This window comes from Pneumocystis murina, assembly GCF_000349005.2.
Source record: "Pneumocystis murina B123 chromosome Unknown supercont1.7, whole genome shotgun sequence".
Taxonomy (NCBI): domain Eukaryota; kingdom Fungi; phylum Ascomycota; class Pneumocystomycetes; order Pneumocystales; family Pneumocystaceae; genus Pneumocystis; species Pneumocystis murina.
Window position 1 is genome coordinate 172,914 of NW_017802365.1, and position 15,153 is coordinate 188,066.

The 15,153-nt window shown below is 25.9% G+C and overlaps 7 protein-coding genes across 7 annotated transcripts; 4 read left to right on the top strand and 3 right to left on the bottom strand.

Annotated features, from left to right (window-relative positions):
- Nucleotides 1–231: 231 nt before the first annotated feature.
- On the top strand, nucleotides 232–2,073 carry PNEG_02693 (hypothetical protein; the record flags this gene model as incomplete). The annotated part of the gene is made up of 11 exons (XM_007876526.1): nucleotides 232–397; nucleotides 445–640; nucleotides 690–737; nucleotides 780–852; nucleotides 897–967; nucleotides 1,009–1,025; nucleotides 1,078–1,163; nucleotides 1,208–1,351; nucleotides 1,399–1,503; nucleotides 1,550–1,698; nucleotides 1,749–2,073. The coding sequence occupies 11 exons, from the start codon at nucleotides 232–234 to the stop codon at nucleotides 2,071–2,073; spliced, it is 1,380 nt and encodes a 459-aa protein (XP_007874717.1).
- Nucleotides 2,074–2,096: 23 nt separating this feature from the next.
- Nucleotides 2,097–3,780, bottom strand: PNEG_02694 (hypothetical protein). Its single transcript, XM_007876527.1, has 6 exons — nucleotides 3,615–3,780; nucleotides 3,439–3,564; nucleotides 3,305–3,399; nucleotides 3,227–3,263; nucleotides 2,778–3,176; nucleotides 2,097–2,735 (listed from the first exon to the last, which is right to left on the bottom strand). Exons 1-6 carry the CDS (start codon nucleotides 3,685–3,687, stop codon nucleotides 2,470–2,472), a joined length of 996 nt encoding a protein of 331 aa, XP_007874718.1. The 5' UTR covers nucleotides 3,688–3,780; the 3' UTR covers nucleotides 2,097–2,469.
- A 1,137-nt stretch (nucleotides 3,781–4,917) lies between these two features.
- On the top strand, nucleotides 4,918–5,449 carry PNEG_02695 (hypothetical protein; the record flags this gene model as incomplete). The annotated part of the gene is made up of 3 exons (XM_007876528.1): nucleotides 4,918–5,059; nucleotides 5,105–5,239; nucleotides 5,282–5,449. The coding sequence occupies exons 1-3, from the start codon at nucleotides 5,012–5,014 to the stop codon at nucleotides 5,447–5,449; spliced, it is 351 nt and encodes a 116-aa protein (XP_007874719.1). The 5' UTR covers nucleotides 4,918–5,011.
- Nucleotides 5,136–8,140, bottom strand: PNEG_02696 (hypothetical protein; the record flags this gene model as incomplete). Its single annotated transcript, XM_007876529.1, has 18 exons — nucleotides 5,136–5,412; nucleotides 5,470–5,765; nucleotides 5,810–5,926; nucleotides 5,980–6,138; nucleotides 6,186–6,226; nucleotides 6,268–6,351; nucleotides 6,403–6,416; nucleotides 6,463–6,636; nucleotides 6,682–6,734; nucleotides 6,777–6,842; nucleotides 6,885–7,002; nucleotides 7,043–7,172; nucleotides 7,220–7,297; nucleotides 7,340–7,584; nucleotides 7,627–7,683; nucleotides 7,728–7,787; nucleotides 7,831–8,002; nucleotides 8,047–8,140. 17 exons carry the CDS (start codon nucleotides 8,138–8,140, stop codon nucleotides 5,547–5,549), a joined length of 1,881 nt encoding a protein of 626 aa, XP_007874720.1. The 3' UTR covers nucleotides 5,136–5,412; nucleotides 5,470–5,546.
- Nucleotides 8,141–8,275: 135 nt separating this feature from the next.
- PNEG_04288 (hypothetical protein) lies at nucleotides 8,276–9,905 on the top strand (the record flags this gene model as incomplete). The annotated part of the gene is made up of 7 exons (XM_019757807.1): nucleotides 8,276–8,394; nucleotides 8,439–8,524; nucleotides 8,568–8,662; nucleotides 8,708–8,827; nucleotides 8,871–9,415; nucleotides 9,456–9,538; nucleotides 9,579–9,905. 7 exons carry the CDS (start codon nucleotides 8,276–8,278, stop codon nucleotides 9,722–9,724), a joined length of 1,194 nt encoding a protein of 397 aa, XP_019613373.1. The 3' UTR covers nucleotides 9,725–9,905.
- PNEG_04289 (hypothetical protein) lies at nucleotides 9,836–11,287 on the top strand (the record flags this gene model as incomplete). Its single annotated transcript, XM_019757808.1, has 5 exons — nucleotides 9,836–9,905; nucleotides 9,946–10,229; nucleotides 10,275–10,604; nucleotides 10,648–11,067; nucleotides 11,111–11,287. The coding sequence occupies 5 exons, from the start codon at nucleotides 9,836–9,838 to the stop codon at nucleotides 11,285–11,287; spliced, it is 1,281 nt and encodes a 426-aa protein (XP_019613374.1).
- A 308-nt stretch (nucleotides 11,288–11,595) lies between these two features.
- Nucleotides 11,596–14,324, bottom strand: PNEG_02698 (hypothetical protein; the record flags this gene model as incomplete). The annotated part of the gene is made up of 10 exons (XM_007876531.2): nucleotides 11,596–11,880; nucleotides 11,926–12,017; nucleotides 12,063–12,174; nucleotides 12,215–12,416; nucleotides 12,461–12,584; nucleotides 12,631–12,801; nucleotides 12,844–12,912; nucleotides 12,956–13,322; nucleotides 13,364–14,220; nucleotides 14,267–14,324. The coding sequence occupies 10 exons, from the start codon at nucleotides 14,322–14,324 to the stop codon at nucleotides 11,596–11,598; spliced, it is 2,337 nt and encodes a 778-aa protein (XP_007874722.1).
- Between the last annotated feature and the right edge of the window lie 829 nt (nucleotides 14,325–15,153).

Sequence of the window (15,153 nt, forward strand, 5' to 3'; positions counted from 1 at the left end):
CTATTTAAAACCAAAAATTCATTAAAACTTTCAAAAATCTCTGCTTTATATCCTTAAAAGATATATTTAAGCTTGAAAAATTCAAATAATTTTTTTTGAGGTTGTCCGTTGCTTTGGTAACAATATATGAAGACCTTAATCTTGAAAAAATAAAGTAAATTTGTTAAGCCAATGGATGTACTTATAAAAATATTTATTGGATTTTATACATAGGCTCAGCATTCATTTAAAATGTTTAGGTCAAATAAGAAGAGAATAATTCAAAATAATGGAAATTTTGATGTACAGGTCTTACGTTATAATGAATATCCAAATCGTCTTAATTTTTATCTCGAGGAGCCTAGAGAAGAAATAACTATCGAGGAGTTTGAAAATTGGGCAATTGATAGGCTTTATGGTTAGAATTGTGTTTTTCAGGAATATTTTTTATAAAAAATTGGATAGTTCTTAATGAAATTGAATCAGGACTTTTTCGAAATAAAACTCTTAAAGAAATGGATATTATGTTGAAACCGTTGATTGAAAAGCATCTCCCTCTTAGTAGTAATACGTCTAAGTCTTTAAAGGGGGCAATTTTGGATCAAGAACGAAAAAAAGATCATTATAGTCATTATATTTTAAAGCTAGCATTTTGTCGATCGTAAGCCATTTCTTTAAAATAAAGAGATTTAAAGTTTATATTTCTGCAGAGAAGAACTTAGGAAACGTTTTATAAGGGCAGAAATGACATTATTTAAGTTTGGTGTATTTTTTTTTAACTTTAAATAATGTTTTGAAAGACTCCGATTTTTACAAGATGATGCCAAAGAAAGACTTGCATTTATAAATAGTTTGAATTTTGACTGGGAAATGGTTATTTTTTTGAATTTTTCTACTTGTTTAACAATATATTTAAGGTTTCTGAAGATGAAAAACGATCTAAATTGGATAAATTGAGCGATTCGCTACAAAGAAATATTGAAAAAGAGTCATTTTTTAAGGAAATAATTATTATATACTATATAACAGCAATAATAATAGAGTAGGTGGATTTTGATAAGGTTTGTGATTTAGTAGAAAAACGCAAAGTTTTTCTAGAAAAAGGCAAAGCTTATGTGCCTATATCAGAACAAATAAGTTTAATTTCTGAAGAATTCTCTTTAAAATTAGAAAAATCTTTGGAGGTTTTTAAATAATTAAAATATTTATCAATTCTTATATTATTTAGTTAACTGCTAGAATATTACCTCGTCTTGATGAAGATGATAGATTATTGCCTATATTAAATCATTTAAGTTTAGGATTTGCAGCGCCAGAATATTCCAGTACAATAGCTACTATTGGAAATATTACTGCATCACAAATAGATTTTGTGAGTATATATGTAATTGCTTGCATTACTTTAATATTTTTATAAAGCTTGTTAAACATTTTCCGTTATGTCAACGTAATTTACATTTAAATCTGAGAAAGGATAAACACTTAAAACATTTTGGAAGACTTCAATATGGTTTATTTTTAAAAGTATATTTTACCTTGAAGAATCTACACTAATGCTCATAATATTAAGGGAATTGGTTTAGATGTTGAAGAAGCATTAGTATTTTGGAGAAAAAGCTTTTCAAATACATCCGATGAAAGATTTAATAAAGAATATAGATATAATGTACGACATAGTTACGGACTAGAAGGCAACCGTAAAAATTATAAACCTTACAGGTAAATATCATTTATCTGAATTACAAGTTAAAAATTAATTTTAAATAAAGTTGCCAGCAGATACTTACTGGTCCTCAACCAGGTACAGGGGATTCTCATGGCTGTCCATTTCGACATTTTTCTATTGAAAGTTTAAATGCTTCTTTAGAAAGTATGGGAATTCGCGATTCAAAAGCTTTGAAAGAAATTAATGACGCCGTTGTTGAAAGACATTATCATATTGCTTGCACAAAAGTATTCGAATTTACACATCCTTCAATTGGTTCTTTACAAGAAAGTATTTCTCATCCAAATCAATATTTTGACAATAGTTATACCTTAGAAAAAGGTATTAATGAAAATATAGTAATGACGGCTGAGAACAAAAATATATGAATTATTTTTTTATGAAATAAATTCCGTTGATTGTATATAATACATGAATTAAATTTAAAAATATTTTATCATAAAATAAATTTAGCTTATAACAATAAGGTTTCTGGAGTTTCGATACAGCTTTTTAATTCCTTAATAAAAGTCTTTGCAACATAAATATCTGTATAAGATTTATCCAGTTTTATCCTTATAAATGTTGTATAGTAAGGGCATTTTTTTTTAGTAGACATAGATGATTTGTCAAATAGATTTCCTGCTAGAAAATCTATTATATCTAAATCTTCTTTAGACTCTTCTAATTTTTGTTCTGGAGCTTCAAGAATTTCCTCTAAACTTAATGATATAGAGGAAGGAAATATTATATTTTCGATACTATATTAATTAATATAAAACTAATTAATAAATATAAAACCACCGAATAATTTTAGGTGATGCCCATAACACATTTGTTTTCTTGTCCTTAATATAATCAATTTGAAAGTCTTCATTATTTATATTGACATTTATACAATTATAATATTTTGGAATTTCTTCTAAAACGTTAGAAAATAAAATTTCCTGTCTAGATGGTTTCTTAAGAAAAATAGAAGGTACTTTTTGGGATCCCTTGTAGATAGCTTTGTTTATTAAATCCGAAAGTTCTATTTTAATATTTAATTTTTCTAGATTTTTGTAAGAATATTATATTAGTATTGATTTTATACCATTAATACTTTCTTTCATTGATAAAAGGGATTTAAGACAAACAGGAATAATTATTGAAATAAATGAGTTTTCTATAGGTTGTTTTGGTTTTATTTTTAGATTACTAAGATCTAATTTTTCTTTTTCTTCGATAATTTTTACCAATTTTAAAGGAAAATCTTTATTTATTGCACCGACATGTGCAAGAATATCTCCTTTTAACAACCTTCCCCGAGGGCCTGTTGTTTTGATTTCGAAAGGATTAGTAATATTATAATGTTTAATTAAAGAAAGAACTGCCGGAGATGAAATAGTCACTGGATTTTTCAATCTATCTTCCATAATATCTTTTACTAGAATATCATTTCTGTTTATTCTATCTGTAAATATAGACCTTTTTTTTTGAAATTGAAATTTATCTTTATATTTGTTAACAAACTATAAACTAATGCTTCTAAAACTCTCATACCCATTCCATTCTTTATATACATATACTCAGGCATGCTCTAAATCTGTTAAATCTTTCTTTTAGTTAAAATTTTACTACAATAATTGGTAGAATTCCATGATTTAAAGTATTAAAATACATTAAAGTCTTTGATAATTTGATTCTGAAAAATCCTTTCCTAAAAATGGATTTATCTATTCCATGTAAGAATTACTAAAACAAAATAAATAAACCTGAATTGAAATTTCTTATTAAAACATTTTTGAAAAACGTATTTAATGAATTTTTTGATGATTTATATCTTTTTTCCGGGGAAAAAAGATATTTATGATACCATCTCTCAAACGAAATGTTGTTTCCTATTATTTTCTTAATTTTTTTCTAAAAAAAAAGCTATAATTGAAAGCACCTTTTGTTTGAATTATTTTTAATGAATCTTTATCAATAAATCTCAAAAAAAAACTGGAAAAATTGGAAAACATTAATTCTTTACAAAAAAATCAATTCCATATTATCTTTTAAATGTCTTTTCTTGGGTTGCTTATGGATTTTTTATTTTTAGATATTTTATGTCAAAGGTTTGACGTTGATTTTATATTGAAATTTGACCTCAAAAAAATCATAAAAACATATATTTCCTTAATTTTTGTTAGAAAAATATATATTTTAAATTTTTTACTATTGAAATGTTATATTTCTTAGTTATTATTTGTATTTCTTTTTTTTTGCTTAAAAGTTGATTAATTTTTCATAGAAAAATAAGAATTAGATAAATGACCAATATTTTTGTGAAATCTTAGACTAAATAAGATATAAAGAGCCATTATTTTCTCTCCATTGATAGTATATATTTGTATTATATGTGTTTAAGAAGCTTTGGCGTTTTTATCCCATGCAATTAATTGCTATAGAAGATATGAACAATATTTTTTAGTCTAAATTAGAACAAAATATTTTAAATAATATACGTTTGATTGGAATCATCTGAAGTTTTTGCATAAAGATGAAGAGGAACTCTTAAAATGTCTTTGTTAGATATTTTTTAAGAAAAAAAAGATAAAGGATTTCTGGTAATAAATATCCAGAAAACTATGTTACAGGATGAAAAGAAGTCTTAAATGTCTTCAAAAACCATTATTTATTAGAAATGTTCAGAATCTGGGCCTACATTTTTTCCATTATTTATTAGAAAGAGATATAAGATATAAAAGTTGATAAATGAACAAGTAGGGAGTGTATTAAGGAATAATGGAAATTGTTATCAATTAAAAGACAAAAAAAGTGTAGTGGAAATATCTCTGAACAAAGTAGAAATGTTTATACATAGAGAAGATAGTTTAATTTGCAAAGATATTTTTTGTTAAGAGGAAATGGAATTTGTTATGAGTAGAAATCATAATAAATGAGTTAAAATCGTATCTTTTTTTCTAAAAAAGACAAAAGTTGTTGGTAAAAAACTCATTTATTTTTTAAAAAGCACTAAGAAATTTAAAAAAGATATTACTTGACTAAAGGAAACAATTTCTCTAAAAAATAGATTTTAAGAAAGTTGATATGATCTTTAATTTGGTTTAAAATATTCTAAAAATATACTTAATTGATTCTAATTATTTTTTATTTTGATTAAAATTAATATTTACTTTTCAGTTATTAATTTAAAAAATTATTACTAATACTTTTTTAAAACATCTTGTTTTTTGATTTTTCATAAATTTTTTGTTAGATAATATATAACTTCCTTTTAAATATCTTAAATATTGAAATATTAGAATTTTTAAAAAATATTTTAGCTAAGAATTGAATAAAATGGATAAGGTACAAAACCGTTTAAAGCAACTTAATGAAATTGAAAAGGTATATTTTTATAATTTAAAGTATTTTCTTATTTTTTTCTTAAAGAAAATTTCAAGTTTATTAAAAGAAGGAGGTTTAGCTATTGAAATAATTGTTAAGAAATCTACAACAAAAGAAGATGAATCTTTATTAAAAGATGCGTTTCAATCTCATGTCAGAAAATATATGGAGTTATTGGAGGTTTGTTTGAAGATTAATAAGTTTTTTTTAATGAACAAGAAGGATGTTTCTGTCCAACTTAGAAATCAAGTAAAAGCATTAGAAGAAGCCCGTGTTCCTATTAATACGATTCCTAAACTACAAGACTTTGCTAAAGAAAAAAATATAGAGCACTGGAAAAAGGTAGAAATGTTCTTGAAAAAATTACAAGTCAAACAAAAAGAATTATGAAATATATTAGTATTATTTACGTATATCACTGTTTTTCCTGTATTTTTTTGTAAAAAAAATGCGACTTAATTGAAGGAATAGTTTCATTGTTTTCTATTTAATTTTGTGCAGAATGGATTTTTTGAATAGGTTTTTCTGTATATGGAGATTGTGTATAAAGACAGCCGCGTTCGATAAGTTTTTCAATTCTCATTCTATGAGATATAAATAATAATTTTGGAAAAGTTGCTTTTTGTCCATAAAGTATCATTCGATTAAGGCGTGTTTCATCAGGATCAGTTAATATATACCAAAAGTCAGATACTATGGTTTTTGGCTAGTAAATGATAAGTTATGATTAATAGATAGGATAAAAATTACTAAGATTGTTATGTTTCCCTCAAATTTTTGTAGAAAGATGTGAGTCCAATCCTGGCCAAAAGGTCTAGGCATAAGTTCGAGATTTCTCAGTAAACGAAGCCATTTGAACATATCATGCTTTTATTAAAGTAATAAATATATATATATACAAATAAATATGGATTACATACCTTAAGATATTGTTCGATAGCACTACCAAGAAATCCTCCTTTCCATCCCTTACCTCTTTTATGACTCACAGGATTACCAACTGAACCTCTAGGCGAAAAGAACCATGTGTTAATGTGAGGATTGACTTGAGACACTATTGAATACGTGACATCAAAGTACTATAAAATATTAATTATCATTTAATATTTATTTTTCTGTGTTTTACTATATGTAATGAATGAATAGGGATATCTGTTCGTAATGATCCTAAACATTAGTCTTAAACTTCTTATAATATTGAAAATTACCATCTTTCCATTTATTACCAAAATTATAAGGAGCTAATTGACCATCTGGATTTTTTGACATGAGAGGCACTGGGTTTAAAATTCCTTTTTTATAATTAGTTATGATTGATATAATTTCGATTATTAAAAATTAACCTGGAACAGCAGCACTAATAAAAGTTAAAATATATTAAAAATGTTAGATATATTATAAACCTTGCTATTAATGCAGACCATATTACAGTATTAGGCGCAGTAAGATAATTCAAAAGTTTTGGAGGAGAGTGAATATTATTAGGGACAACCGATATATTTAATATTCTACCAGTTCTTTTATATGCTTCCATAAATGTAGTACTTCCTCTAGTAAACCATGTGCAACGAATAGCACTAAATTCTAATTAACATTTAATAATGTATAAACTACTTTAATACGAATCCACTGCATCAAATCTTGCGCCTGTTTTCCACCATCTTTTTAACCATGTCTAAAAAGATTAGTAAACAAGACTAAAGATAAAATCATATACAAGTGTTTTATCGCTACATGCTGTGATTTTGTGTGATAACTCTGGAACAAGAAGCGCCATAAGTTCCTAGTGCTTGTAAATATGTTTAGAGCAAAATTAAATATATACTTCATCAGTGCGTGTACATACTAATGATGCAATTAAAGCCCCTCCACTAGTTCCTGTGATTATGTTCGGGAGAAGTTTCGTGTCAAGTAATGCTTTGATTATGCCTAGATGATAAAAACTAGTGATATTAAAGAAGAAAAAAAAATGTAGAAAAGTACGCAAATGTAGCACCCCCAGATAAGCATAATGCAGAATGCCCGTAATTCTTGGTTAAATATTCAAAAAAAGATCGTTTGTCTTCAATTGGAATTTTGGGAGTATTAATCATATATATTAAACATTTTTCAACTAAAAGAAATTAAATGTAAATTCCCCCTTTTAAAAGAAAGAACCACCTTCAGTTATATAGCCTTCAGCTAAGTATTTTGTTCCAAAATATGTTTGGCTATATAGTAATGGATTTTCTATACCTCCTATTAAGAAATAAGAAAAATTTTATTAAAATAAAAAAATACCAAAATTAGGCTTGATACATGTTTCTAATGCACTTTTAAGAGCCTCTAAATCTTCATTTTTCCTATATGTTTTCAAATATTTTGACACTTTATCAATTAATTGATAATCATAATAATCAAACTGTGGATCTTCCATCCATTTATCATTCCCAAGAAATCTATCAAGCTCCGAAGCTGCTTGTTTCCATTCTGTATATGAGTCTGCCTTATAAAGTTTTTTTCGAAGACGTTGTCTTTGTCCTCTCCTAGATAAATAAGAAAAAGAATATTCATAAACATAATTCTACCATATATACAATCTCTCATATAATTCTATATAAAAACGTGTTATTATATATAAAATTCTGACCTCTTAAATCAATTAAAATCACTTTTGAAAAAATCTTACGACAAAATAAAAAGATATCCAAAGATAAATATCACAATAGGCCACCGAAGTAAATAATGCCTAATTTTCATATAAATATATCAATAGTTATTTTGTTATTTACATAATTCCTTCTCTTTTCTCATCTGTCCCTTTCCTAAATTTATTATGACTTATTTTCTTATGTTTCTGAACATATTCATGAACTGGACACTTTTCATCAATTAAATCTATGATTTCTTCTTGATCTTCTAATGTTTCTGATGAAAAAATACATTTCTCATATTCTTTTATATCTATTTTTTTTAAATATTTAGATTACTTAATGCCTTAATTTTACCATCAATATTGCAAAAATCAATATAAAAATCAGGAAGTGAATTCAGAGAGCTTATAACTTTACTTTTTCCCTTTTCTTTATCTGTTTTTACCATTTTAACTTAAGTTTCTTAGAAATCATTATTTTTGAGGTTGTATAATTAAATCTTAACATCAAGGAAAAAATTGAAAATCTTAAAACTTAGAATTATTAAGGAATTTTATTAGAAAAAGAAGAATTAACTATTTATATGATTTTTGGATGCAGGAATTATTGGGATTGCCTTTTTCCGCGGAAAATTTTGAGATTTTATAGAGAATTAAGGATTTTAGCAATTGAAACATCATGTGATGATACAAGTGTGTGTTTGTGTGTTTTATATTCTTTTTCTAGTGCAATTTTCTAAGTTTTAGACTTGAAGATGATAAGAATCAGGGTTCTGTTAAAGTTATATATCATAAAACAGAGAGATCATTGAATGAGAACGAAAAGTTTGGCGGTAAATTTTAGAAAGGTTCTTGGATGGATTTAATTGTTAAAAGGAATCCATCCAGAAGTCTCAATTATATCACATCAAAAGAAATTGTCTCGTATTTTAAAACAAGTTTTTGATGAACATATTCGTGGTCAACGGAATGTATAATACATTTGAGTATTTTATGAGTAATATAAACCTAAATAGATAGATTTAATTGCAGCAACACAAGGTCCTGGGATGGTTGGATCTTTATCAGTGGGTTTAAATACGGCAAAAGGCTTATCAGTAGCTTTGGGTGTCCCTTTGATTGGGATTCATCATATGGTATTGATTTATATGTATAATTTTGACTAATTTATGATATAAGCAAGCACATTCCCTTACTCCTCGGTTGATTAATAATGGAAAATTTCCAGAATTTCCTTATTTAAGTTTATTACTTTCAGGTGGACATACATTATTAATAAGATCACGAAGTGTTATAGATCATGATATTTTGGCATCTACTTTGGATATTTCAGTGGGAGATATGATTGATAAATGTGCAAGACTTTTAAAAGTTGATTGGAATGGTATGATGCCTGGACAAGCTCTTGAAAATTGGTCAAAAAGCTATGATACATCAACTGATACTGATACTATTTGGGATTTGCCAGATCTTCTTATGAAAACTCCAGAAAATCAATCTAAGCTTGCCTTTTCTTTTTCGGGACTAGGTTCCTCTGTTGATCGAATTGTTAAAAAGTCTTCTTTTACTGAATTTCAACTTAAAAGTTTAGCCAGATCATTACAAATATCTGCATTCACTCATATTTCCCACCGTCTTCTTTTAGGATTGAAAAAAATTGATGATTACATCACAGGAATTGTGATAAGTGGAGGTGTTGCTAGAAATTCTTTTTTAAAAACTATGTATGGATTTTATTTATATATATATATTAAAAATTTCTAGATTATATACAACATTAAATAATAGTCCTTATAAACATCTTCCACTCTTTTTTCCTCCTATTGAATTATGTAGTGATAATTCTGGTATTTTCCCTTTGTTTTATACTTTTTATACTTATTTCAGCTATGATTGCATGGACTGCTTATGAAATGTATAGTCTTGGTTATATTTCAGATCTTTCAATACTTCCTATTAGAAGATGGCCAATTAATCAGTTATTAGAACTAGGAAAGTATATAGTTTATGATAAAACTAGTATATTTATTTGAATATATGTTTCTTTAGTATCGTTTTAAGAATATTATAAAAACCATTTTAATTTATTAAAAAACAAAGGTTATTTTAGCCTTAAAATCCTTTTCATATATCCGGATTCAACTATGGTTGATGAGACTTTAGATATTTCTTTACCTACTTTTGATTTAAATAGTTATATTAATAATTATAAAGGTAAATACTAATTAATGAAATTAAAAGATAACTTTATTAGGTTATACACGTATTGAGCGTCTAATATTTATCTCTGAGCATTGTTCATTTCTTTGTGTAGAAGCACTTAAGCTTGCTATTGAATTATCTCAAACAGAAACTTTGGATACTGTTTTATATGAAAAATTAGTTACAAGATTGCAACAAAAAGACTCTTCAGAGTGCAATATAGTTTTAGATACGGAGTGGATTCATGAAACAAAAAAAAATACAAAAAATATACTTCAAAAGCTGAAGTCTAGGCTAAAAAATTATAAAAATAATTTTATAAAAGAAAGTATAAGGGTAAATTTTCATAGTTTCTAGAGAAACAGTACTAAATGATGATAGATGGGGTATAAAGATCTTGCAAATTACTATTATTTGTGTAGAGATCTGGAAAATAGTCTAAAATTCTATTTTAAAGTACATGAATATTGCGCAACATCAAAGCATAGTATGGATACGTTATTAAATATGATAAAAATATTTTTGGAATTGAAGGATTTTATAAATGCAAATACATATCTTATTAAAATACAGAATATGTCTTGCAAAAATGAAATTACCTCTAAAATTGAAGTGATATCTGGATTGATTTATCTTAATTTAGAGAATTATAAAGAAGCTGCATTGAAATTTTGCATGATTAAAATGGAGGAAGACATGGAATTTAATGATGTAATATTTCTTTGATTTAATTTTTATGTTGATTATATCATAGATTATATCTGTTAATGATTTGGTCATATATGCGGTTATTTGTGCTCTTTCTTCATTTTCTCGTCCTGAACTTAAGCAATATATCATTGATAATGTGGAGTTTTGGAAGTTGCATGAGTTAGAGCCTCAAGTCTTTGAAATAGTGACTGCATTTTATTCATCTAATTATTTAAAATGTTTTGATATTTTAAATAGATTGAAAAATGATTTTATGCTTGATATATATCTAAATAGACATGTTGATAATCTATTTTTATATATAAGGCAAAGGGCGTATATATTATATCTTAAACCTTTTAGTTATGTAGACCTTAGAAAAATGGCAAATGTTTTTTTATTTTTATTAAATAATATGGAGAAAGAACTTATACAATTGATATTGGAATCAAAAATATCTGCTAAGATAGACAATATAAATAAGGTATGTATAACATAATTGTGTAAAGAAATAAGTTGATTTTTAGTTTCTTATAATTATAGAACCAAGTCAACAAGATATGATATATGAAAAAATATTAAAAATTAGTAATGAATATAAAAGGGCTGCCAAGTTGTCATTAATACATATGGAATTGGTCAAAAAAGGTTTAGAAATAAAAACTATGTGTGATTTGAATATTGATATTGAAAATGAAAAGTAAAATCTATTATGGATTATAGATTATATTTTAGTCTATATTGGAAAAATTAGCTTATCTCTTTAATTGATTTGATATAAAAATATTTCAAATCAATATTTTTTAAAAAAATCATTTAATCATTTTAATTCATTCTATTAAAAATATTGTTTACAATATTAATTTAAATTGAATATAATTTCATGACGGAAAAATAGGCACAGCATAAATATTAAAAGATATTATTTATAAAAATCCGCAACATATTGCAAATTTATTGTAAAGAAATATAAAGAATATAAATACATAATATCTTATTTATATCTATTTGCCTAATTAGTAGGCAAATTTGGATTAGCCTCATAATAGAAATTCCTTTCATTAAAGTTATGATAATGTCTATGTGGATTGTATTGCATATGTGGTATATAATTAGGTATGTTATCATAGTTGTATGGATAATTCGTATATATAGGAATATGATCTGTTTGATAATCCTGATCAATTACTTTTTCTTTCTGAGAAACATGTGAGAAACATCGACTAAAAATACAATTAATCAAAAACGCAAGAACAAGTCCTAAAATAAAAATGATAATAAAGATCCAATTTTTAAGCTATCATTATTTTAATATTTTCCATGATACTTTTAGAGGAATTACTCCACTTAATAATGATTTTAAATGTTTTCCATAACTGCCTTCTATACAGTTGCCTTTATAACAATAACCATAAAATCCACATGGTGTTCCATCTTTAGATATTATTTATTTTAGAAAATAAGAATAAAAATATTTACCGATAAAATAACTTTGAAATCCTGAATATATACAAACCCCCCCTAACTCACAAAAAAGCACACAAGAGCTATGACATGATCCTTTGGAATTATTAAAATGGTTAATACATTGCTAAATTATTTAGATGAAATTAAATATTAATTTGAATTACCATATCGCGAGTTGTGCATATGCCAGATGCACATTTAGATTTATTGCCACATGGCGTACCATCCTTTTTAAATTTATCTCGAGGGCATATTGAAGATGTACCGGAACATACTTCAACAAGATCACATTCTCCTCGTGAGGAACGACAAATAGTGTTTTTAGGTGCGTAACGACATTTTATGCAACAAACTTCATTAGAATCACTATAAAGTAAATTTATAATATATTTGTAAAAGGGTAATCCTACTCGCATTCTGAACCTCTTGTGAATTTGCATGTCTTAGGATTGCAACATAAATTTCCTTTACAACCTTCTTCCCCTCCACAATCACAATCTTCTCCATCTTCAACGATACCATTTCCACACTTTTCTAATATATATTAAAATAATATATAGATTATGAAAAAGCCACAAACTTTGTGAAATTAAACTAACATTTTTATTGTTTACCAGACAATTAGAATTAACGTGCTTTTTTTTAAGATTGTTGCATACTTGTCCTATAGTACATTGACTAAAAGTTCGTGCTGTTATAGAACTTTTTGGATTCATTATATACATTTCATTTGCATTGCATATAGTGGTACCTATTGTAATCAGAAAGTTTAAATTACATAAGAATAAGCTACTTAAAGGACAACATGAAGCTGATTCATTCTTACATGTTTCGCTAGTACAATCATGAGATGCACCAAATCCTAAAAAAATATATTAAACTATTAATAGAAATAATATACCTACCATGCCCTATTTCATGAGCAAGTACAACATGTTCAATATTTTTCGGACTTGCTATAACATTTGTCCCCGAAACCCAATTAATATCTTGATTCTTTGAGATAATATCCTGGCAAAGAACCCCATACCATGCAATACCTACTTCCATAGTATTTCGACATGTTGTAAATAGAGACCATAATGCAATATTATCTTTAATCTGGGTTCTCCATAGGCTAAAATGTTTTAAACGAGTACTAATGTTATGTTGTAATGAGCATGCGACATTCCATAAAACTTTAGGATTCTCTTTAGGACATGATCTATTCATAATGGTTATATTCAATAATCCTAAGGAAATATTAAATGTTTCCTCATAAATCAAAGATACCTATATGTTAATTTTATTAAACAAATATGGGGTATTGTTACTCTATTATAAAGATGGATAACATGATTTGTTGCATCAATTGAACTTTGAAACATCGAAATATAATTGCAGTCAAGAGCTGCTCCAACATAAGCTATTTGTTTATACTTTGGACATCCAGAATTATCCCCAATATATTCTGCTAATCGAATTCTAGAAGAAAATAAACTAGACTTCTCAGCGGCGTTACTTTTTCTGGAATTGGAAGATAATGCTGCTAGATTTATAGGAACCATATCATCATATAAGCTATTTAATAAACATTTATTATCTAGATATATATTGCTCCGTTTCCTTAAAGTTTTAGGCGGTTTATTTGATTCACGCCATAACACCATGCTTTTTTTAGGCTCAAAAATTTCTGGTTCATGAGCTTCTTTAAGTAACATGTAATTTTCTGCTGTTTTTACGGTATAAAAATCATTCGATAATGAAAATGCCCCTTCAAATATCGGTAAGTCTCCATCCTGATGAAGCGATATCCTTGCCCATCCAATTTTATGCCATTTTTTTTCCAACAATCCTGTGTTGTTTTCTGTATATGTTATAAATGCATCTCCGCGATAAACTCTATAATTATTCCTATCAATTCTTTCTGAACTTATAACCTCTCCGTCTTCATTATGGATTTTCAAATATGAATCCTCACTCAGCAAATCTAAGTTTGGAACCATAGTTAATTTAACATATTTTTTCATCCAGTCTGGGTATTCCGTTTGTTGATAATGATAAGGTAACGTAAAAGTTAAATCAAATGATGAATGTGAATCAATAGATTTTTTAGAAGTTTCATGCGGGTATAAAACAACATCTTTAAGAGGAAAAACTTCATGGATATTCACTTGTTGAGTAATTAGTGCTATATTATGTTAATAAATTTTATGATTTATTAATATAAAACTTACATGCATGTATTCCCTTTAGAAAAGGATATAATAGTATATATGAGAATAAATATCGCATGGATTTTTTCTTTATTCTCTAGCAAATTTAATTAATAAATCAATGTTTTAATAAATAAATAAATAAATAACAAATTATATTTCTTAAAAGATACCAGATCTATAATAATAAAACGTCAAGTTAGTTATACTTATTATATTTTAAACTTTAAAAAAACCTTTTAAAAATTTATATAAAACAATGCTTTTGAATATTTTGTTTTTATTTGTTATTAAATTTTGTAATTAAATAAAAATCTAATATTAATAATCTGTATATGATTTCCTTTAGAAAAGTACTGATCAATTCAGATTATTTTAGAGTTCATTAACTTCTGAAATGCTCTTTTAATTTCTTTTAACGAAATGGCTTTGATAATCCTTAGTTTCTTTCGTTCACATATTGGTATACACATAAAAATATTATTAAAATTAATAAAGATGGACTATATTATACATGAATATAGTAATTTTTAAGTTTTTTTTAATATTTTTTATCTTAAAGTGCTTTTTTCTTTATAAATATATATTTAAAACTATAAAAATCATATTATTAAACATGTATATATTCCCGACATTTGTAAGAAAACGATTAATTTAATAAACATGGCTGGCCAAATAGAGATATAAAAAGAGAAATGAGATTAAGAATAATGATAAAAAAGTACATAAATTATTAAATATATGGGAAATGAGATTTATTATAGTTTATTATAATTTAGATATATTTTTGAGGGTATAGATGATTACAAATTGATTTGTTTTTTTTTTTAATATTTACAATTATTTTCATATAAAAACTATTAAAACGACTTGCTATAATTTATATGTTGACATCATAATCCTATTTA